The 24,057-nt window shown below is 38.6% G+C and overlaps 1 protein-coding gene across 2 annotated transcripts in view; it reads left to right on the forward strand.

The window, feature by feature from the left end:
* The first annotated feature begins 144 nt into the window (after positions 1-144).
* The window catches only part of EDIL3 (EGF like repeats and discoidin domains 3), a 219,171-nt gene continuing 195,258 nt past the window's right edge, over positions 145-24,057 (forward strand). Inside the window, exon 1 of one of the 2 annotated variants that reach the window (XM_026035921.1) lies at positions 145-281. In XM_026035921.1, the coding sequence (XP_025891706.1) occupies positions 215-281 (67 nt within the window). In that variant the 5' untranslated portion in view covers positions 145-214. The remainder of the gene's footprint in view (positions 282-24,057) is intronic. The other variant, XM_026035928.1, reaches the window with a different exon arrangement.

A 24,057-nucleotide genomic window follows, 5' to 3' on the forward strand; every position in this document is an offset into this window, starting at 1 on the left:
CAGCGCGAGCCGGCCCTGCTGGAGGCGCGGCAGCCCGAGCCGTGCCGCCCTGTTCCGGGATCTCGCCCACCCGCCGCCGCTGCTGGGGCGGAGCCGCGCGGGCGAGGGCGGAGGCAGCCCGCGGAAGGGCGCTTGGCTGCTGCGCCGGAGCATCGCTGCCGTCCCCGCGCGTTCTCTGTGGAGCCGGCGCGCGCTGCCCCGCCGCGGGAGGACCATGAGTCGCGCCGTGCTGGCCTGGCTGGTGCTCTGCGGGGGCCTGGCCGTGCCGCGCCGCGCCCGAGGTGAGCGGCCGCGCCGGGGCTGCTGCGGCCGCGGGGACGGGGCGGGGGCGGCAGCGGCGCGTCCCGCGTGGGCTTKGGGCGCTCCCCCCTGCAGCGGCATCACTTGCCTCTGCGTGGAGCAGACCCCGGGCTCCTGCCGCGGCGGAGCCGTCCGCGGGCAGGTTCTGCTCGGAAACTGCGCGGGACTAGCGGGGGACGCGGCGCCGCAAGGGCTTAGGTGTAAATCCCGAGCAGCGCATCGGCAGACTTAGTGAGATCCGCGGAACGTTCCGCGTGTTCCCTAGCCGGTCCTGCTTCCAGCCGGGAAGCGGCGAGGTCGCTGCCGGAGACCCGGTGAAACGCGGAGTTTGCAAACACATGCAGGGAGGCTTCAGCGGCTGTCACGGACAGCTCTGCCGGCCTCCCCGTTTGCAGCCTCCCTCTAACTAGGGCGATCTGCCTCTGAAACGCCGACGCAGCTTGTCCATCTCCTCTCCCTCCTCCCTGGGGAGGAAAAAAAAAAAAATCCCTGGGAGGGGAAAAAGAACTTGAGTTCTTTTTCTTGAGCTCTTGGAGTTGTGCTCTTTATTTTTATTTTAAAAAATGGACTTCACCCCGGTGTGTTAGGGATTTTTTAAAAAAATCTCCGGGGCGGGGGGGAGGAAAAAAAAAAGTTGAGGGCTCGTCTTGCCCGGGTCCCGACGCCCTGGGGCGTCSGCAGAGCGCGGAGGCAGCGGGTCCACCGGGCGCGGAGATGCGCAGCGGGCGGCGGGTCCGCGGCCGGCTCCAGGACCGACTCTGCCCGTGTCGCTGTATCCGCCCGTGTCCATCTGTCCATGCGCGCCGCGCGGCACCGGCCCCGCGCGGCAGCTCCGCGAGCTCCCCGCAGCCGGGAGCCTCAACGTGCGCCGGTCCTGACAAACTTGCGAGCGGGGCCGCTGTGCGGAGGCTGCCCTGCTCCTGCCCTGTGGTACACGAGAGAAAACATCTCGCCAGGGTTAAAGACCTCGCTTAGACCTGGCTCTATCTCCCGAAGCTCAGGAGAACAACTCCTAAGGGGTGTCAGGCTAATTTCATTAACTTTTAGAGCCGTTCTCATTTTTATTTGTATTTTTTTTCCTTATTATTATTTTAAAGTGAAACCAATGTATCAGTAAAATTGAATATTTTATTAGCTCTTAAATTATTCATCATGGTGGCTTCTCAAAATCCAATAACATTTGCACGGTTGCAGYGAGCATGTGATAGCTTATGCAATCTGTCCTTGTACCTGCAGTTTATGCCTGAAGTCTTTTAAGCAAAAGGCACTGTATCCGACACAAAGTCTAGACATGTCATAAATACTTCGCATTGGGCTTCTGTAATACTCGGAATGGCTCACATCTAAGGTACTTTTTCATCTAAGTCTATGATGTTGAAATATCTTTAGGTAACTTCCTGAACAAAGAGAACTTTGTAGATTTCTACAGCAAGTGAAATGGGAAGAAAGAATCCATTTGTTCTGCAGTTATTAAGTTGTAATCGTTTAGTTAAAGGTTTGTCCTTGGGCTTCAAAAAGGACCAGAACAAAATTGCAGAGTCTTTTCTTTTAATGCTGAAGATGAAGAAAATGCTGTTTGACAGATCTGATATAGTAGGTTAATTTTGCTCGCTGTCATAACATTCAATTTTAATAGACCTTCTCAAAGTTATAATCATTATAAAGTAACAGCACAAGTAACTAGAACTCTTCAGAGATGTGTTTCTGAACCGCACAAAACTTTYTGTGCAATGTTTGAAAATGACTTGTCTGTTAGTCTATTTAATGGAGTATAATGAATGTATAATGAAAACCTATGGTAGTGCCATCTCTGCAGTGGCCAATTCTTTTCTCATTTCTTTTTGGGTAAGTTCCAACTGCAGATTGAAGTTAAGTCATATATTTCATTCCTGATCTGTGTTTTAGGTTTACCATTAAAGAACAGCAAAGGTAGAAGAGGTGGTGTGTGCTGTTGCTGGGCAGGTTTTTCGGTTTTGTATGTTTGTATATAGGCTTCCCTGAAAATCACATATTCTAAAATACTAGCTGTTTACTTTCACTGTGATTTTGACAAGTAATCGGTGATCAAATTTATTTTGGTTTATCATTTTTTTAACAATACTAGCAAATCTTTAAAAAGAGGGAATAGCAGGGGAGAGTCAAGAGAGATGATGATTAAAAATCATCCCACTGCAAGACTAGAATTTTTGTCATATCCAGTCTAATAAATTTGCCATCTCATGCACTGGTACAGGAGTTTGATCTTCACAAATGTATTTATATGCATATGTATGACAAAATTAGGCTTCAAGGGTGCACCAATATCTAAACCTTAGCTTGCAACAAAGATGTAGATGCCTTTTATAAAAAGTGGTATCTATTCACATTTTTTTTTTTCAAAATGTCTGTAAGGGTTAAATTTTGCTGCTCTTGCTGTTCCTTGGTCAAAKCTGAACTATTGAATTTCATGTTGGGTATGCCACTTCCTAAATTTATGCTGGTAGTACATATTCAAGTTGAATCAATACCATTATAGTGAAACTCCCAGAGTATTTGTAGGAGAGTTATGGATTTACTGTGCAACATATAGGGTGAAGCACACTGTTGACAATAGATTTCAGAACTGTTGGTGAAGATTACGGGATCAAATGATAGGAAAACATAATTGTAACTGAGGGCTATTTTAGTCCTTAGATTTACCTCATGGAATGGGGTAAGCTGCAGTGCTAGGACTGTGAGTGCATAGCAAATCAGTATATTCAATATGTATGTCATGTTCAGTGTGATTGCAACAGAATCTTGTGAAGATGATTTACTGTTTGAGAGATATTTATTGGGAACTCATCCTTAGTTTTTATCCCACTTTTTCAGTCAGCTTTTTGCTGAGCCTTTTACGTGGGATTTGCCTAAAAATGATGGTGATGTTGCCAAAACCAGACCAATTTAGCTTCTTTTTATTGAGTTTATGTGTATGTCTGGTGAGCCTGAGATTAAAATATTTTAGGATTTCTAAAGAACTACTTGAAAAGATGTTGCTTTCTATCTRTTGCTGTGAGAACCCTTACTGTACTCCGAGGCACTGAAGTTTCTATAAAGCATCTTACTGTGCAAGGAGRAGTGTTGAGAGAAACAAGAGGGTAAACTGTATAATATATACTATATATGTGTATATGTGTATATATATGTATAGTAAAACTGTAYAACTTCTAGTATAACTATACTGAAAGACTGAAGATCACTGAGACTCTGTAAGGCCAAGATTCTCCTGTCTTCTACTGTCTTACTGAATGCTTTTGTGTCTTTGGCCAACATCTGCTTCTGTGCAAACTGCTGACAGTGTGATCCAGCATAATGATTTTCACTGTTCTTTTAACAAATTACATTTGTATTCAAATTGATTTTTCCATGACTGCTAATATAGCCTTGAGAAAGCATGTGGCAGTGATAGTATRTAGCATCCTGTGTTTATCTGGTCAGCCTAGGACAACATTTGGTGTTAAGCCATGTGTGATTATAACTGGAATTAATTGTAATGATACTAGCTCTATGTATGTGTGTGTGTGTGTGTGTGTTAAGTCTCTCCAATGTTTGTCTGCCCTATTTTGGTCTTTTGTCTCTTTTTTTTCCAAAAGATATATTTCATATAATGCATGGTAGCATAGTGAAAAGTCAGTAATTGTCAGTCAGCTTGTTTGTCTTTTCCATTTTCTATGTATTTACGATTTGCACTTCTCAAWTTTACATAAGCCACAGAATTAGGAGCATTTTTGAAATCCTTGRGGGGTCATCAGGATTGTATTACAAATGATTCCGTACTTGTTTGAAGCATATTTGAAGTTTAAATGCCTCAATCMCAGAATCACAGAATGGTTAAGGTTGGAAGGGACCTCTAGTGGTCATCTAGTTCAACCCTCTTGCTCCAGCGGGGACACCTAGAGTATGTGGCACAGGTTGGCATCCAGGTGGGTTCTAAAGACCAGAGAAAGAGACTCCACAACCTCCCTGGGCAGCCTGTTCCAGGGCTCTGTCACCCTGACAGTGGAGAAGTTCTTTCTCACATGGAGACRGAACTTCCTGCATTTCAACTTGTATCCATTGCCCCTTGTCCTGGAGCACCGCTGAGAAGAGTTAGACCCCATCCTCCCTACGTTCTTCCCTCRGGTATTTGTACATGTTAAGATTCCCCCCTCAACCTTCTCTTCTCCAGACTAAACAGGCCCAAGTTGGTGTTTCCTCATACGAGAGATGCTCCAGTCCCTCAGTCATCTTTGTTACACTCCACTGGACTCTCTCTAGCAGTTCCATGCCCGTCTTGCACTGGGGAGCCCAGAACTGCACACAGTACCCCAGGTGAGGCTTCACCAGAGCTGAGTAGAGGGGCAGAATCACCTCCCTCAACCTGCTGACAATGCTACTCCTGATGCAGGCCAGAATCCCATTGGCCTTCTTGGCCACGAGAGCACTGCTACCTCATGGTTAACTTGGTGTCAACCAGGACTCCCAGGTCCCTCTCTGTGGAGCTGCTTTCTAGMAGGTCAACTCCTGATCTGTACTGGTGCCTGGGGTTATTCCTCCCCAGGTGCAGGACCCTGCACTTGTCCTTGTTGAACCTCATGAAGTTCTCAAGTTTGAAAGAACATTGACTGAGTATCAAAATTGCATCAAGTATTTGAAACTATAAAAACATCTTCATTGTGAGATTATGAATTTAATCCTTTTCGGATTAAATTCTTTCAGATCAGAAAATGGGAAGGAATTCATCTCTGAAAAACAGATATTAAGAATCTTAAAATTTGCAAGCTTGGAAACCCTAGAAAGTAGTCATAAACTAGAAGGCCTTCCTATCCTTCCTATTTAAAGGGGATAGATAGAAGAAATTGAGGAAGTAAAGGGAAAGCCAATATGGGGCTAAATTCCATGGTTGTATCAGTTGGAGGAATTCATGACAAAGGGTTTAGGTTTCAGCCTTCTTCATCATAAACTTATGTTGTGCAAGATGCTATCTTGTAGGGAAGTTTACTCACTGCCTACAATGACCATAGGGTATGGCTGATTAACTAAGTATATGATATGGGAAGTGGACTTGTTTGGGAATAGTAGCCATAATGAAGGACYTTGGCAGGGGATTTTACTGAAACAAGGTCTGAACATATAACTGAAAGGCCCCCAAAATTTACAGTTGTGAGATTTGTGTCTGTCTTCTCATGATTTGTGTATTTATAAAATCTTAGTCTTGGTAGTGGAGGAATACTTGTGTGGGTCTGTCTTTAAAGATTAAGCTGTAGTATCTTTCATCACAGCAGGAGAAAGACTTCTACTTTGAGTTTATAAAGTTGACAAGGGAAATGGTTTGTATGAGATTATCTCACAGAATCTGTAGTTTTCAGTAGCCAGTAATTAGTGTACAGTGTGTGCGTGAAAGGGCTGGCATATGAAATGCATGTGAGTGTAATGTAATTTTGGTATATCCATTTTTATGGTATGTATATAGTCTTTAGCTAGTGTCCAGTGGAAGCATGTTCGATTGTACTGCTATATATCTGATCTCATACATGTTAAAAGATTTAAAAAATAAAGTATTTGAGTAGTATTAAAAAAGATTTGATAATTCTATGAACTCAGGATATAAAACTCAGTATTTCAAAGAAAAAAAATTGGTTGTGTTCAGCAAACTTTATAGAAAGCAATGAACTTCTGAGACTGGTTTTGAGACTCTTGGTAGTATTCTTCTCTCCATCCCTCCAAGCTTATTTCTGAAGTGCCTCTTGTAGGTTAATTTTTTTTTTTCTAGAAAAGTTCTTAGAAACTTTTTAAATAGTATAAAAGAAAGTATGCTTTCTTCTACCTGGTTGAAATGGAGACAGATATCTGGAATATCTTAATTATGGCACCCATTGCTGCAGAAATACAGGTTTTCAGTTTTCAGAATCTACAATTTTCACTGTGATGTTTTGATGCAATAAAACTTAGTGACAGCATGGAGCAGCTGCAGATGGAAGGTGATAGAGGCAGGGGAAGACGTGCTGTGTGCTCTGAGTCAGGAGGAGCCTTTATTGCCCAAGCCTGAATTGAAGGTTGCAAGGGGGAGCTGTGGGACTGCCACTCTTCCCTGGGGATGTCAGGCTGGAGGGTGTAGGCAAAGTTACAGCCTTCTGGGAGCAGGGAGTCTGCAGTTCTTTAAGGATTATAAACTCTTCTTGCTCCCTTTTAGAAATGCTAATGTGTCCCCCTCTTCTACTACTAATTTMCCTTTAATGCAGAGCAGGAGTTTAGTGTTTTGTGGATGACCTTTCCTTCCTATCCCACTATCCTTGCAAACATTTTTTTTTTTTCTTTAATTGTTTTATTTTGAAGAGCCTAGTGCATTTGTGCATAGCTAAGTAGTGGACATACTTTAGGATAAAGCTAAAATCTATACCTAGAGGACTTTTTTGTCTTTAAGCATTATTCCAATGGTAACTTTTTGACAGGAACATATGCACATACATGAGATGATTGCCAATTTTCAGCTGCAGTAATTTTATTTCCCATGCTTCTATATTGAGAGACTGACAAAATTTCTACAAAAACTGTTTTTTTCCTATCRTTGTCAAGAAGCTGGGTCAACCTGTGTAATTATGGAGAGCTGTGACAGCAGTGGGTAAATAACAATAATTTCTGCCCTGTGATTACTTATGTCCCTAGGTTTGTACAGTAGTGTAGTTACCAGAAACCATATGGGAAATACTTTTAGATAAGGCTTTTATATACTGTGCATAAGTATGGGGGAAAAAAAGAAAATAAAAATGCTTAGTTTATTTTACATTCATTTATGCCTTTATGTCCATCTTGCCCTCATCTATGACAGCCTCTGTTGCTGCTGGATATCATTACATACAATGAGTCCCTTTAATCCAGGATTTCTGTCTGATTATTATCTGTTATAGTCCCACAGGTCATAACACTCTAAGGTTTTTGCCAATTTTTATTTTTCTAGTTAAGTATTACATTTTCACGCCGTGATATGAGGTCTGAAACTATCTTTTCTTTTAATTCTCTCTTTTTTTTTTTTTTTTTTTTTTTTTTTTTTTTTGGAGCTGAGGTTTTCAAAGCAAATATGGTGAAGATATAATTTGCAACATAATTTCTCAAGTTCCTTACTTATGTGAGGAATAGCACAGGGTTCCCTTATAAGGATTTCACTAGGTTTAAAAGATTGATAGCTGATTGCTTTGAGGTGCTGCTCCAGAGGTTTTCTAAAACCACTGAACATCCACAGATTTAAAAAATAAATAAATAAAGCAAAACTGGATTAGTGCTGCGAGGAGTATACAGTGTGGGTAGGGATATTTTGTGCTGGAAGTAGGTAAAATGACCTACTGGTCTTACTCTGTGGTGATTTCTATAAGTATTCCTTCGATGTTGCTTTTGCGTAATTTGATGTCTCTTTCATGGCTTACCTTCTGCCCTGAAGGGCATCATGCAAAATGATATTTCAGTTGTAAGTAGTGCTTCAGGATAAACATGAAGTTTTTTTTTAATAATAAAAAAGACTTTCCTAAGTGCAGTTGATCAGTCTAACTAGTAATAGCTCAACTTCCTTCACCAGGCTTATGTTTAACCTGGTATCTTTGTGTAGGTACAAGTTTTCTTTCAGAATGGTGCATTTAAATACCATGCATGATGATTTTGTGATTCCCATGGAATAGGGTTTTTTTTTCCATTTTACTTAACTTGAAATTTTTATCCATATATGGGTACAAATCGAAGTATCCTTCTGCTTAAGAACCCTGAAATCTGAATGGTTGACTATGTGTACTGGTTTCTATTAAAGCTATCATCATGTTGCTTGATACATCAAGAGCAGCATTGCCCTGTGTGCCTACAACATTTGTTAGTGTATTTGGATAATCATGTAGTAATAGGCATTTAAAATGCTGAGTGCCAGTGGAAAACGTATGACTTGACTGGAGGTTAAGATGCAACCTGCTAGCTATTGAAAGAAGCAAGGGTCTCCTTTGTAGTAACCTACGCTTCCTGACTTGCTGCAGTTTCCAGTTAGACATCAACTGAGCCCACAGTGAGGTACTGGGACTGGGCAAAAGTGAGTGGCATGGGCTGGTTGGACACGGCCTCCTTGAGATCACCTCTCTGGTACCTTTCTTTAAGGTATAGCTGCAGATACTTTTCTCAGCTGCATCTTAAGCATTTTCAGCACATAGTCAAACAAGTGAAGTTAAACTACTTTGAGCAGTGATACAAGACCCAGAAAGCCAATTTTTTATATGGATAGCTATATGCCTGCCATGGAGACGGATATAAAAATCAGGCTTGTTTGTATGCACTGTATTAAGTATTTCCCTGTGCCACGTGCTCTAGGTGACCCTGCATGTGCAGGGGGGTTGGACTAGATGACCTCTGGAGGTCCCTTCCAACCTTAAGCATTCTGTGATTACTTTCTACATGTGTTCGGTTGGCCTCAGTATCATACTGAGTACAGAGAAGTAAATCCTGTGGTAGGGCTGTCCTCTCCCAGTCCTGAATAGCCGTGTGCTGCCTTGCCAGGACCGATCTGACGGAGATGAACTGAACTGTCCTGATAGGTTATTTTGACAAGAACGGATTAGCGTTTTGTTTCCGTAAGTATTTTGTGCTAAATAGCTTGTGGATAAAGGTCACTCCCCGGCCACACCAAGTATGCAAGGATTGGGAGCTCTTACTAGAGCAGGAGGAGCTGCTTAGCAGGAGAATCCTTAGCAGTTCTCCCCTTACTTTCAGTTAACCTCCGAGCAAGCAGATGGCTTTAAAGCCACTGATGGCTAGAGGCTGAGCAGAAGGAAACAAGAAGTCCAGCAGAGAGGGTTGTTCAGTTAAAGATAATTTCCTTGATAGTTATTTCTGGCAATATTTATACTTGTAAAAAAAAAATACTAAATGCATTAGTTTTTCAGGAGAAAAAAAAAAMCTCTAAAATTTTCTCACAAAATATTTCAGTTGTTTCTTTAGAACTTAATGCACCCTTTGTGTGCATATTGGATCTAGCTCTTAGATTCATTTGAATGAAATCTGTATTTTTAGTGATGAAATTACTTGCCAAGAAGTATTGTGGCATTTACAAGCCGCAAAGTTCCTGCAGCCCAGCTTCACATGTGAACTCTTGAGAGTTGTATCTCATGTTTGGGTGTGAAACACCGATGAGTCTTGCCTTTTCATTGTATTTTGATTTCCCATAGAAAGCAGTAAATAGCTAAAGATAAATACTTTGCTTTCTTTTTCAGTAATGAACTGTGGTAATGGCAYTGCACTTTACATTTGAATAAAACTTTAAATCCTTGCTACAAGAATCCTTTAAAGCAAGAGAGGGAARGAGGCACGTTCTGGAGTAAAGATCAATCAGATGTGATTACAGCTGGGTTTTTCTTCTGTTGCAGCATCTTTAGAAGTGAAGGACTGCAGCAATACAAGAATTTTTCTACTTCTTTGGAAGTAGYTTTTGGAGATGCAGGAAGCTAGTCTTTCATCCCATTAATGTTCTATTTTGGCAGCTTTTCATAATACTTTATGATAGCATCTCATAGCAATCTTTTGTCCCTTGTATCACATCCAGCTTTTGATTTTTTTTTTGTTGATTTTTTTTCTTTTTGCTTTGTTCTTTTTTGTCTTTCTTGAAATGTCTGTACTTTCCTGGTAATATAGACAACATCCCTAAAGCCTGAAAATTAAGGTCTATACATTTCACAGAAAGGCATCTCCCTTTAAGAAAAATAATGAGATTTGATGACTTGTGTCTAGTAAAAGCCATGATAGGATTTCTGCAGTGCTAGCTCCTGCATTGCAAGTTGTGCAGCTGCTTGCTAATTTGTGTGTGTATGAGATGTTAGTGTTGCGGTAATACGTACTTCACAATCTCACAAACAGGTAATCATCTGGGATTGCTGTTTCAGGGAAACTCGGTTAATGTTATTCAGTGTTTTCATTTTATTACTGTATATGCAAGAGACTTTCATTTTTGTTCCATTTTCAAAACGAGCTGTTAGAAGCTTTTAAAGTTCCTGTTGCAATGCCTGGTCTGTTTACAGCATGGTATATGTATTTTTCAACAGTTGGAATAATATTTAAAAGTCTTTATAGGAAGTTAGAATAGATTATCTGTAGAAAAAGTAGTTTCAGAAAAGTATAGTTTAATTCTGCCCATTTTTCTGTTAAGATACGACAGTAAAATTACTGAAGATTTTAGACATATTACATCTGTTCTTAGAAAGAACAGCATAAAAGACATCAAGCAGTAGTGTTCTCTGCTGAAATTGGCTTTATAGAAGGTACTTTTCCTAAGTTGCTGTTTAGAAAGAAAATAACTTTTTTGGATCATACCCTCACTGAGCAGTGGAATAATGATAATGGTCATCGCTACCCTTCAGCCATATGCACTTTGCCTGGCTTTTGGGCTGTGGGGAGCAGGTTTGGGCTTTGGGAAGCTAGTGGAAAGTGCTCTGCTGCTGCCCGAGGAGGTGGCAGGATACGCATATCCTATATACATCTTAGTGCAGTCCTGGTGGAAGGGGAGAGTGCCTTGGAAGGGATAGTGGCTGAATTACTTATCTCTTACTTTCTTGAAAGTGAAAATAAGGATTCAGAGGAAGGGAGGGAAAATAAAGAACAAAAACAACCTTTTTTTTTTTTTTTATCTGTATGTTTTTTGATCTATATTGCCAGTGCTGTTCCTGGAATAGTATAGGTCTATCCCCATGTCTGGGTTCATGTGTGGTTGTCTTCAGAATAGCAGTATCACAGATTGTTAAAGGGATTCATTAGATGGGGCAAGTGAGGTATGGTATACTGCACACTTGTTATGGTTGCTTTTGGCTTATTCTAATATATCTCAAAGTACTAACACAAGATAAACATATAGATTTATGTTCTGCAGTACTTACTAAAAAGCAAAGACTGGAGGTGTTTGTGGAGGAGAAAGGGCTTCTGCATTTGATACAGATACTTCAGACTTTTCCAATTTCTTTTTTGGCAGCATTTCCCTTCATTAGAAATGACTGTATCCTTTATATTTATATAATGAGCTTGTTTTTCATCACTAACTACCTTGCGATTTTAGACTACATGTGCTCTGGAAGATTTTTTTTAATAGGAGGTAGTTATTTTCTGTTGGCTTTTGTTTGTTTGTTTGCTTGTTTTCTTTTTCTCAAGCCTGTGTTTTGGTGAGATCCTACTCTATTGCTATGGATAAAACCATTAAGTTATCAAGTTGTTTTTCTTTTCCTGGATCTTTCCTGGTAAATATAAAGCTTTGAGTTTTGAAGATTATAAGTGTTACATGCTTTAATGACTAAGGACTARAATCTGCTACAATCATGGGACATTTAGGTCAGGAAATGCAGACAAAAAGCTTCATTTTGTCAAACACAGTGTTGTTGGGAAGTGTTTTTCAAATTTAGGTTTTATATTGTACATTAAGTGCCTGCTTTGTTTTCCTTGGATTGTTGTTTTATCACTGTTACTTCACCCTCCCATGATAATGGTAGACTGACTTGAACCTCTAGATTTTTAATAGGTGTTTTGAAGACTAAGAACCCTGACAGATGCTAATTCAAGTTTGCTGTTGAGGATAAATTGCTTTTAAAATTTAACTTTCAGAAATCTGGACTTTTTTTGTCTTTCAGTTATTAAAAACTAAGTCACACTGCTTGAGAGTATTGCAGAATACTTTTATGCCAAAGCTCCCTTTAGACTTATTTCTTTGGTTTTGCCAGAATAATTAWCTATATTGCAACTTCATTTCTAAATCAGGTAATGAATTCTTTAGATCAGATGTTCTTTTTTTTTATAGTTCGCTATTTCATGATTCCAGAGAACCTTGGGGAAGCAGCTGTAKAGCACTTTTTAGAGAATAGGCCAAATCCTCGCTGAATTTTTTGATTGTAATGTTAGATTTTCAGATTTGAACTTTTGCATTGTGAGCAAAAAGAAAAGTAGCAGCAGTGAATTATGTGTATTTATTTCCTAATAGCTGCAAGTCTCTTTATGGTCTGACCTAGGGCATTTGATCTGGGTTGCTTGCCAGCATTTAAATAAAACACTAAGTGCTGAAATCGCCTTTCTGCAGTAAGCCAGCTGAGTAATGTTATGTGCATCTGAAATGAAATTCACTACCTTTCTAATGTCTTGATATAAGTGATGTAGYTGGTTGTTTATTTTTGGGAAAGTATGGTTTACTTAAGTTGAAGTGYGCAACCTATGGTTCATAGGTCCCTGTCCCACAAGACTGGGAGATTATTGTAATGCTTTAGCTCCACAGCTCTGAGCTGAGACTGGCTTTTGTAAAAATGCTTYGTTTAAAAAAAAAATGAAGTTGTTGTGATCTTTATATAATGTGTTCATGTATGTATTACCTCTCCTTTAAAAGATTATTGCGAGTTTGAATAATTTATCCTAGATATACTTGAACTTGAGATGGCTGACAGAGAAGGAACAATTGTCAGAGTGGGGTGGAAAGAGACCTCTTCTGGTGTAGAGAGCTGTGGCCTTGGTTGTTTCAAGTGTGTTCTGCTTTCTGTACTGAGTCAACCATTTTCTGAAAGGACAGCCTGGGAAAGTATGSGCTGGTCCCAGTTGGTTCCCTGGAAGAACATGGAACACCCTTTTGGGCACATGAAGGAGGTGGTGATGAGTGGTAGCTGTCTACCTGGTTTTATACCTGACTAACCCAGTTGCCTTCTGTGATAAAATGTCTGAATTTGTGGGAAGTTTGTGTTGGCTATCTGGGTCCTAACAAGGCTTTTGACACTTCTGTTTTTGAGTTGGGTCGTGATGGTTTAGATGGCTGAACGGACAACTTAGATGGATAAAACACTGCCTGGATAGAAGGTCTCAGATGATAGTGGTTATGGGTCCTATCAGCCTGGTGGCTAGTAACGAGTACTGCAGAGATCGGACCTGTTTCATATCATCAGTGACCTGGAGGAGGTGGCAGAAGGCATTTCTGTTAGGTTTCCAGAGACAGCAAGCTTGACCAGTCAATGCAGCCAAAGGCAGCAGTGCCATCCRGAAGGACCTGAACAGGTTGTAGGAATGGGTTGACATGACCCGTATGACAGCAAACAAGGACAGAYGTGGAGTCCAGTCCTGAGCAGAGCCCCCTGCAACCCCCTGTAGGATGTCCTGGGACCAATGAAGGCTAACAGCAATCCCAGCTGTATCGGCAGGAACACAGCCAGCTGATCAGGGAAGGATCTGTCCCTCCCAAATCAGCTCTCAGATACAAGATGCAGTTTGAGGCTGCACAATACAGGGAAACCCTGGAGCAAGTTGAAAGGAGGGCCATTAAGCTGCCAGGGCCTGGAACATTTGCTCTGTGTAAAAAGACTGCCAGACAGGGCCCTGTCCAGCCTGGGGAAGGAACAGCTGTGGTGGGGGCTCAGCAGATCCTGGTGCCCATGAGGAGGTTATGGAGAAGACAGAGCCAGGCTTCTCACAGCAGTGTGTGGTGGGAGGATGAGTCATCATCTCAGTAGCTTTAACCCTCCTTGGAAGGTCAGCATGAAGACGCATATCCCTTGTAAGACCTCTTTTGAATAGCTGTTTGGGATTAAGGCCATGTTGTTCAATTTAGCCTTCTGCAGAGCAGTGCTGCATTTCTCACCTTTTAATTTAAGGAGCTGGATGGCATTTTATGTATATGCTAGCAAAAATAAAATTTMAGATCTGTTACACAGTACATCTGGTGTTTTTTCTTTTTGTTTTCTCTTTCACTTTATAGTTGTTGCTTATTGTGAATAAAGGGAACCAAACAACATTAAACATGTACTGAAATTTTTCGATGTTGAGTGTCTTTGTTTTGTTTTGCTCTGCAATTTTCACTTTATAGTATTATGACTATGTAGACTGGCAGTAAGAATGCAAGAACAAAGATTTACTTTGATTATTAACATTTTTTTATGAAATATAAATGGGGAAAAATTGTGGCAGTGTAGAGATTCTCACTGAACATTTTCCTTCTGAAGATGTTGGAATTGGTGGCATCCAATTTTCAGATTGTACACATACTTAAAAGCTGTGGTTTTCTGTTACAAAGTTGTGAGTTTGCATTTTAAAGTGCAGTCTGGATTTGGCATGAGATTTCAGATGGAAACCTCCTGCTAAGATGATGGGGTTTATAGATTTTTAAGATTCAGTGATCATGCAAAGAGTTTAACAACTCTACTGATATGAGTGTTAAGGGAAGAAATTAATGTGAAGTGAATTGATGATTCATTTGGTTACACTCTAGGGGAAGACCAGACATTTTCAAATAATTAATTATCTAATTTAAAACGTCCCTGTTCCTTGGCAGAGGTAAGAAATTAGATATTTTGTATAATAAAACATCTRATCTTTAAAACTAATGGGGAGTGCTATTATATTTTTCATGAAAACTATAGGCTTTCAATGGGTTCTGCCTAAAGAAATTAGGTTCCAGGAAATTAGCCTGTGAAATAAATATATGCTGCACTGATTAATAAAAGTGTGCGTAAACAGAGCTGATCAGTATATGTCAATCCGCATAAGACGAAGAATGGACAGCCCTGATTACTGCCCATTGATCATGGGCTCTGTTTCTCTTGGTTCCATATTAAATGTTTCTTCTGCTTGAAAAATGAATTGAAAAATGAAGTTTTCAGTGTTTCTTTGATTCCCTCATTAGAAATCAAGAGTATTAGAATTCAGATTTGAAAAAGACATAATCCTGCAATAGTGATTTTTGTAAAATTTGATATAAAATGTAAAGATTAACTCTTTCAGTGTTAATTATTTTTCACCAATATTACCTTCCAGCCAATGGTAGCTCCATATGAGAACCCAAAATCAAGGGCAGACTGCAGCTGAGCCGTTTAATTTGGGTCTAGAAGTGCTGCTGGTACAGCATTAATGGCATGATGTGTTCAGAAAGGTTAGTGTTTCTGACGAACTGTTACTACTATGTGTCTTCAGCTATAATTAGATGATAACTTAATTTTTTTTCCCCAAATCATTGCTCTTCTCCCTTACCTCACTCCCACACCAGTTGCATAGTTATCTTCTGCTGCTCCTATGACTTCTAATCTATGTCATGCAGTTACTTTGCAAATACTGAATTTCACAGGGGTGTTGAGAAGTATTTTTTTYCTTTTGTAAGAAAATACAATGAATTAGAGCAGAACTAGTGCTTTGGCACAAAGTATAATGGCAAGTCTTTGAAGTTCATAGTTAGATTAAACGTGTCTTATTAGTTTTAAGTACTTCTACGCTCAGCATCTGAGGGCATAACAGCTAGAACCATTGTACGGTATATAACTAACTRTATGAAAGAAGAATCCTGAAACCTCACAAGTGAGAATAGGAGAAAATGCTGTTCGAACACAGACTAGCACAGAGACTAATGAATTATGGGGCAATAATAATTAAAGTGGCTATGGAATTAGTGATCCTGTGAGGTAACTAAAGATGAGTGCTGTGGTGTGACAAGGAGAGTTTCAGGAAAGGAGCAAAGGCAGCATTCTTGAACTTCACAAAACTATCTTTCCATGGATAAAGGGCAATATAGAGGATGGACTTTAATGACAGCAGTCTTTGCAAAGAGCTTGCTGAGTACAGGACAGCGACTTGTTTGCTGTGATGGGAAAAGGGTGAGAAAGGGGAGGTAGGAAAACAGAATGATCTAGTTAAAAGCTTGCATGACACTTCGCAGTAGTGTTTGGGAAATCATAAGCTATTGCATGAATGATAGAAGGCAAAGTAATGCAAACTCAAACAGATGAGAAATTGTGCTGAATAGCTATGTTAATGAGACGTAGGAAAACTAAGGAAAATGGCAAAAGGTCAACAAGTCAAAGTTACTAACTTATCTCAGTCCTAAGTGTCAATCAAAATAATAGTGGTCTGTACCATAATACTGTACTTTCTACTATAAAAGCTTTTATAATTTGACATTTTTCACTGGGAGGGCATCAAAGTTTCTGAAAGCTTTGAGGGAGAGGTTTACTAGTGCTTCTTGGAGAAACTGTAGATTAAGGGCCATCCTCATTCAGATGTGTCCTTATTCAAATGTCTGTCCAGAAATTCTAATGTATGTTGGGAAAAGRCTCTTCTCTCTGGAAGAAGGAGCTGTGCTGGAGCTGAGACAGACTGAAATGGAAGCTTGAACTTGAATGATAAATCTGTAATAGAAGTTTTGGAGAAGACACTAAACTCATTTAAGTTTTAATCTCTAGTGCATAGTTTTCTCTTAAAGAAAAGAGTTACAGGACCTAGGATGAGAGATGCGAGGAACTTCTGGGATGCATTTACCCTCTCACCTGTCAAAGGGTGAAGAAAGAGGCTGTTTGCAGAAAATATGTGCTACCAGTGGAAAACAGTTATGCTTTTTTCTCTAGCTCTAAATTTTGAAATATTTTACGTGTTTTATGCTTAGCTAATATTAAGAAACTTGTATCTATTAAAACTTAAATAATGGAGCATTTAGAGAGATTTCTTGAGTAATCTCCTGCATAAACTGAACTGCATGTTCAAAGGACTTTTCTTTTGATTAAAGTAGATGAGCCTAAACTTTATTTCTTTAATATGGATTTAAGTGGGTATGGATTCTTAAGTATGGATCTTTTGTGGGGAAAGATGATGAGGAGACCTGACTTAAACGTAGCAGGTCCTCCTCCTCCACTAAGTTTTATAATGTCAAGTCATATATATTTTTATATATATATATATTTATATATATATATATTTTACATGGACATTTGCTATCAGCCTAAAATTAATGCAGAGAAATCCTAGGCTAACAGCTCCTTCCCTCCCCTCCTCCCATCCAGCTGCAAAAAAAAATTGGCAGAACATTCTTGTTGGAATAGTGATAGCACAGAATTGGAGGAAACAAGCCATAGAGGAAAAATAACCTTAGGTTATTTATGCTTTGTCTTCGCAGCCTTCTGTCAGCAGTTGCTGTTTTCAGGAAGGTGCTCTGTTTGCTTCTGGTTGAATGCCAGGGACTTGTTCTTGGGCATATTTGAAGCAGCTCTGATTTGCAGCAGCTGGAACTGCCCGCAAGTTTTGAATAGAGAAGTAAATGTTAAAACAATTTTATAACTAAAATCAGTGCTCMTTTCTGTTATTTTATTGGTATCAACTGTGTAAAGTTTTGGTTCTTAAATGGTTAACAACTAGTACCTGAGAGGAAGCAATACTTGGTAGTGCTTCCCATCACCACTTATACTGTACTGTTTCTGTCTAGCTCACTGGAAAAAATAAGCAAGCATTACGTACAAACAATCCTGCATAGCCATAAGACACAGACACTGAAAGTAAGTTTCATAGCTTTAGGATGTCAAGCAACACTATAGTAAAGCCAGGATACTCTTGAGTAGGATGTTAGAGCTGAACTTGCTGCAACTCAAGTGCCAGGATTTATGAGCCTGTGTCCTGCTCAGAATTTGGTGAAAGTGCATCTTGTCTTAGCAAGGGACTTGGCAAGGGATGTAAACAAAACTGTGGCTTGTCATAGATTTTCTGATTTTTTTTTTTCCTGTGACAAAACCTCTCATTTTAGTAGAAAATTTTTTTTAATTAAAAAAATCTTTGTTCTCAACTCATTAATTCTGATGTATTATGAGGCTCCTTGATGTTGTGAGGGGGTGAAATGTTAGGTCTCTTGTTGAGCAGTCATTTTTTTTGAATAATGATGATACAGACAATAGATAATTGTCTATTGCAAGTGCTACATCTTAATAAATCACCCCAATAAAACAGGTGATGTTTAAGCTGTGATCACTGCAGTAAACTTCTACAATCAAATAGTAATACAAATTAGTGTGGAGCAAGGAGAATGAGCATGTGAGCAGTATCCTTCTCAAGCTGAATTGAATGTCTCTCTCCTCTTAAGTTCTGTTGGAGAAAAGTCAAGAATACGTTTGTAGAATTTCATTAAAATAGAGTTAAATCATATATTAAAAACAAAAAAGGAAGAATATGGCCACCCCATTCCCTTCCAGTTATCAAAGTTAGTGACCTTGAGATGGATCATCAAATTGCTGGAAAAAAATGGATAATAATGCTTAGTTTTGTGTTCAGTACCTCAAGGGCTGTTTCTTTTAAGCTCTTTCTAAGCCTTGCAAGTTTCAGACACTGATGCTTCAAAATCAGGAGTTTTAAATATACTTCGTTGATTTTCAAMTATGCTACAGTTGTTTTTAAGCTAGTTTCATTTCTTTCATTAACTTTGTAATTACTGTAATTTTTAAAAGTAAGAAAATAAATCATACTGATTGCAGGTTTCTGCTAGACAGAAATACTCATTTTCTGCTCTAGAATTGCATGCCTTTCTAACTTAAAAAATAATCAAGGTGTACATAGTGAATAAGTTTAAAAATTGTGATTAAAAYCACTGACTAATGTAATAGTATGACTTTTTGAAGCCAATGTATCTTCAGAAGAAAATGAATGTATACATATCCATTTTTTTGCAAAAGATCAAACCATTGCTYTTCGTGAAAGGCAGAGAAGATATAGTTGTATTAGAGGAGCCATAAGAATTACATTATTTCCTAAGTATAATGGGTAGTAGCTGAAATATTATGGACTGTTAGGTCTTCATGATCATCAGAGTCTTTTAAATACTGGTTTAAGTAATACAAAGCCACAAAAGTAATTTAAAAAAGAGGGTATTTAATTCTGTAAGGAAATGCACACATTCATTCTCAAGTTTTTTAACACTTAAGTCTTGAGCACCCAGTCATAGGTGTTTCTTTCAGAATTCTCTCATAAGTCATTCAGATGGAAGTTAGCTTTTTGACTGTACTTCAGTAGGGACTTAATTTGCCAGTCTTTGCTGTTCAGCAGTGGGGTGGCAGTTTGAAATGTGAATGATGTGTTCTGTTTCACTAGTAGCCCTTGCAAGAGGATTTAAAGGATTTGGCACCATTTCAGTAGGGGGATATTCCAGTACTAAAGCTGAAGAACAGCAGAGTCCTCAACATGATAGACTAGGATAAATAAGTGAAAGGGAAAAGGTAACTTGGTGGTATGGACAATAACATCATCTTAGGCATTTAAACATTAAGTCAAATGCTTCATAATCAAATACAGTTCTCAAAATATCCATGCTTATGTGTACGTTTCATTTTTTGTTTTGCCTTTATATAGGAATGTTTTAGCTGTGTGTTAAAGATTTATTTGGCTGTAAAGCTAAATTGAAAACAACTCCTCTCTCTAAACAACAACAACAAAAACCAAAAACTACTCCAATGAGTCTATATTTAAGTTTGAATGTGAGACCTCTGTACAAATGGCCTTCTCTGTGTGCAAATAGATGAGGTACCAGTAGATGGGGCTCAAGGTAATGCAGCTTTTATAGATTTTTACGAACGCTAAGAATATTTTTGACCACTCTGACCATTAGCTCATAAAAGTGGATGTGAAGTGCACTTCTAGTGCAGGAGTCAGCTCTAGTGAATTATTAATTAGAGTTTTGGAACACTCACAACTGAATTGTAGTTGATGAAAATGTTGTCTCTCCATAGGCAAGAGTTAAATCCTGGGATTTAAACTTCTTGCGTCTATAATATCTGCATTCACTAAATACTTGGTGCAACGAAGACTTCATGACTAATGAAGTATCTAGACGGTTCGCTGTCTGCCTGGAGTGCTAGATGTTCAGAAACTATCACATAGTATGTTTAGGGAGTATAGAGTCAGTGTTGTGTTTCTTGCTTGTTCCTTGGGACCAGATTTTCAAGAATATAAATTCTTTACTGCTCAAGAAGACAAAAGCGYGTTACAGTGGGTTAGACTGAATTACAAGAGTGCACTTGGGTAGAAAGACTGCTTTTATGGCAGCCCAGCATACAGAGCTGGGCTGGAGCCCTGTTTCACTCCTCTGTACTGCATTCGTGCTACTGGAGTGCTGAGTGATGATGCTTAGCATTGATGTTGCCAAYGGCAATTGCCACATCCTGAGCGATGGAGGAGAAGAAGCTGTGTTATGAAGGGCGGTGTCTTTGGCACAAAGCACTTAGATGCTGTGAATCAGCAGAAGGGAGTAACTGTCATAAAGATCACCAGGCCKTTTCATCTGGATAAAGCCAGAACAGCTCCTTGTGTTATTGAACAGCTAGGTGTCTTCTGTTAACTCCCATTCCATTTGTTAGGTATTCTGTATTTATAAATTATGCCAGAATGGAAAGTATTATGATAATCAGCATTTAAAAATATTTAAATAGCAGCATCCATTTCTTAAAAATAACTTTTTTTTTTTAAACAGGGCAATATAAAAAGTAGACTTTTGATTACAATCATTTTGGAAAAATCTCCAAAATTTGTCAAAATAGTGAAAAAGTTATTGAAATATAAAAATATTGAAATATGAGTTTTTCAATATTAAAGTATTGAAAATTCAGGTAAATTTTCTTGCTCTGATAAATGTGTTTTTAGGTTGTATACGTCTTGTAGGGTATCAAGATCTGTGTTTTTTGAATTGACAGTTGTTATCTTTTCCAGTAAACTGATAGTCTTGGGCACCTGAGCGTTGAGATGCCAAAAAATGGGAAGAGTTTAATAGTGAGAGAGGACTTCTTGCACAGTTCTTTAGTCACACATAGGAATATGTGGAGTGGAAAAAAATACTCTGTTTTCTATATTCAAACATTCAGGTTTTCTGTGCTTTTGATAGAAATCCCTCCGTGAATTTTAGTTACTTGAGATAGCAGATGTATTACGTAGAAAATAATTAAGTACAATGCAAGTTAAATATATAATGCTTTAAAATGTAAACCCTTTAAGTAATATCTTAAAGCATTTATGTAACTATTCATGTAATAACTGATTTGGTATGACAGCTGTATTGATTGTTTTAAGTATGTGTAGAGAGGGAGGTTATAGAAATGWCAGTGTGTATTAACAGAGAAGGTCAACCATAACCTTTTGTAAAACTATGTAGAAAGTCTTTAGAAGTCATTTGTATGCTGAGGACATTCTGGCCATTTAGTCTGGAGATACTGAAATGATTTTCAAGAATTTCAGAATTTAGAATTTCAAGAAAAGTACAAACTGTTTTTTTGTTTCTTTGTCATTAATTTCAAGTTGAAAGGTTTGTGTAAGCCTTTCATGTGAAGTTTAAGCAGTGCACGTGCCTGTGTCTCTCTTGCGTAACTAGTAATTAACAAGTTAATGACTAGACCTACATGCATAGCAAGACTAATTGTAAATGCATAACTATGTTCCCATTCAAAAGTTTCTGGCCATTCTGAGAACTTTAAATGTAATTCTTGGACTGAATGTTTTTTCTCTGTACGAGGCTGTTATCTGAATAAGTTGCTGCTCTACAGGAATCAACATCTATAAGACTGTTTAGGGTTAGAAGTTTTTTAAGGTCCTTGCTCGTAGGACTCCCAAGTTGAAAGCTCTATTTCACTCTCCAAGTGAAAATAGGTCATAACTTTGAAAAGTCATATTTAAGACTTCTGGTTCCAGATTAGCATTTCACAACTCTGTTGCAATATAATGAGCCTAGTATAGACTTGCTTCTTGTGCTGGCGTATATTTAGCCTAAATTATGTCTAGTTTGCTGCATCTGATGACAGAAATACATTCCTGTCTTCACTTAATTTGATTAAAATATGTACAGGCTAGTAATACAGCAGTTCATAGCTCCATTATTAGTTATTGTGGAAGAGAGACATTTTCCATTTTTCTGACTTTTATGAGTAATTTTAATACATGACTTACTGTGTCACTACTTTAAACATATAGGAAATCATCAGGAAAGAATAGCTGATGACACTGTTAGGAAACTGTTCTGTTCTCAGTGTTGACTTAACTAAAGAGTTATTCCATTTTTTGCCTGTGTGATAAGCTCTCTATTCCTCTGCGTCTGCTTTAATTCACTTTTTAGCGACCGTGACTGCACATAATGACCGTATATAATGACTCTCATGAGAGCTCACTGAGATCTTATAGAATGATATTCAGTTTTCCATGTCTTTACTAGAAATACCTCATCTGATTCATCCTTAGTATTCTGCTTGCCTTTTTCATGGAGTGAAAAGAGTATGGATCATATGATTGATTAGATCTTTSAGCCTCCAGCTCAGAGGGCCTATTAATCCCTAAATATTGAGCTGCATGTTGTTCCAGTAAATGTCATTCTATCTGTATTATTGTATTCCTTGAGTTTGTCCAGTTATTTCTTTGCTATACCAATCTGCTTCTGTATTGATAATATCCCCCAGCTTTGTGTCCTCTGCAAGATTGCTAATGGCAATACTAAAAGGCCTATTCAGTGACACTCTTTAGTAGAAGTAGCTCTCTTTAGTAAAGAGTTACTTTTTCAGCTTTCTCATTATTCCCGCAAAGGCCTTAGCACAAAAAAAAGTATGGTGAATAATGATGCTGACAGGAGGCCCAAGTAACACTGAGATGGTGATTATGACTTCTAGTGTGTTGCATAAAGAGTAGTAGTTAAAATTAAATCTTAGAGAATAAGGATTTAGCTGACCTGTAGTGATAATGATGTATTTCTGGGCCTGTTGTGAAGGTGATGCTTTAGACAGCCTTTAGACTCTTTACAACTTCACTGCATTCAGCACAAGTCCAAAAAAATGTCACTCATAATTAAGCCGGGAGACATGGTCAGGATGTCTGTTGTCAAGGATGTTGGCACACCTGTAGTAGATTGAGTGTTGAGGGCAAAGCTGAGGGCTGCCAACCACTCTGGAAGAGTCAATATCCATAACATATGGCTGTGCCTCTAGGTGTCCTATGCAATTATAGCATAAATTTGAGAATTRGTAGAAGAAAGAAAACATGCCCATAAATGGTATTGCTGTCTGTTTTAAATAGGAAACAATATCAACAGTATKTTATTTTAGCATAGAAAAGAAATTAAGTGGCATTGAAGATAACTTTGTTTTATTGTATCTGCTAGATTGTTGTTTAGAGAAGGGAGGGGAGGGAATCATGGGGAGGAGGAGGATATAGAATAATGGCTTTCCTTTTCCAAGTGAAAGAAGTTTCATACCAGTTACTTAAAAAGTACTTGGAAGGAATTGTCAGATATTCAGTGGTACTTCTTTAGATCATGTGATACCCCTCGTTTTTGGTAACAGTAGAAAGTTAAGTTCAGTTGTATTTTATTAACAGTACAGTCTTTTAAATGATACTTTTCTTTCATTAGCAAYGTATTATCTAAACCAGCTTGAGCACAGCATTCTACATCACTTGCTGCGATGCTAGAGATGTTCGTCTTCCCACTGCAATTTGTACTCATTCTGGATGTACCAGACACACTTGCAGTGCTTTGTCAAATCTCATGCAAGACTTTTTTGCTCTTTTGATAGTATTTCTCTTCTTTATTCCTTGTCTCAGTARTTTGTTGTATCAGCAAAAATACTTCAAATAATGTGGAAGCCTGTGAAATATTGTACTAAATGGAGCAGATCTGTTTAAAAACTTTGGTGGACTGAATTCTCACATTAGGCTTAATCCTGAATATATGTTGTATTTTATAAACAGTCTTGCTGATTTCAGTGACATACTGTTAGCAAGAGCTTCAAATACCAGTAAAGGTTTTTTGCTTTTGGGTGCTTATCATAATGTATCAAAGAAATTCTCTTGCATCTTTTGTTTCATATATTCTCAAAGTTCTGGATAAATCATTAATGTACTGTCTAAATAGTTTCTGTACTGAGACAGTATTTATSTCTAATATCAAGATTGAAAACAGCTTTAAATTAAAAAGATAAAAATCTCTTTTTGACTAACAGGATTAGTAGAAGATGGCAAATGCTT

This window comes from Nothoprocta perdicaria, unplaced genomic scaffold (genome assembly GCF_003342845.1).
Source record: "Nothoprocta perdicaria isolate Ctin4 unplaced genomic scaffold, notPer1 scaffold_1, whole genome shotgun sequence".
Taxonomy (NCBI): Eukaryota; Metazoa; Chordata; class Aves; order Tinamiformes; family Tinamidae; genus Nothoprocta; species Nothoprocta perdicaria.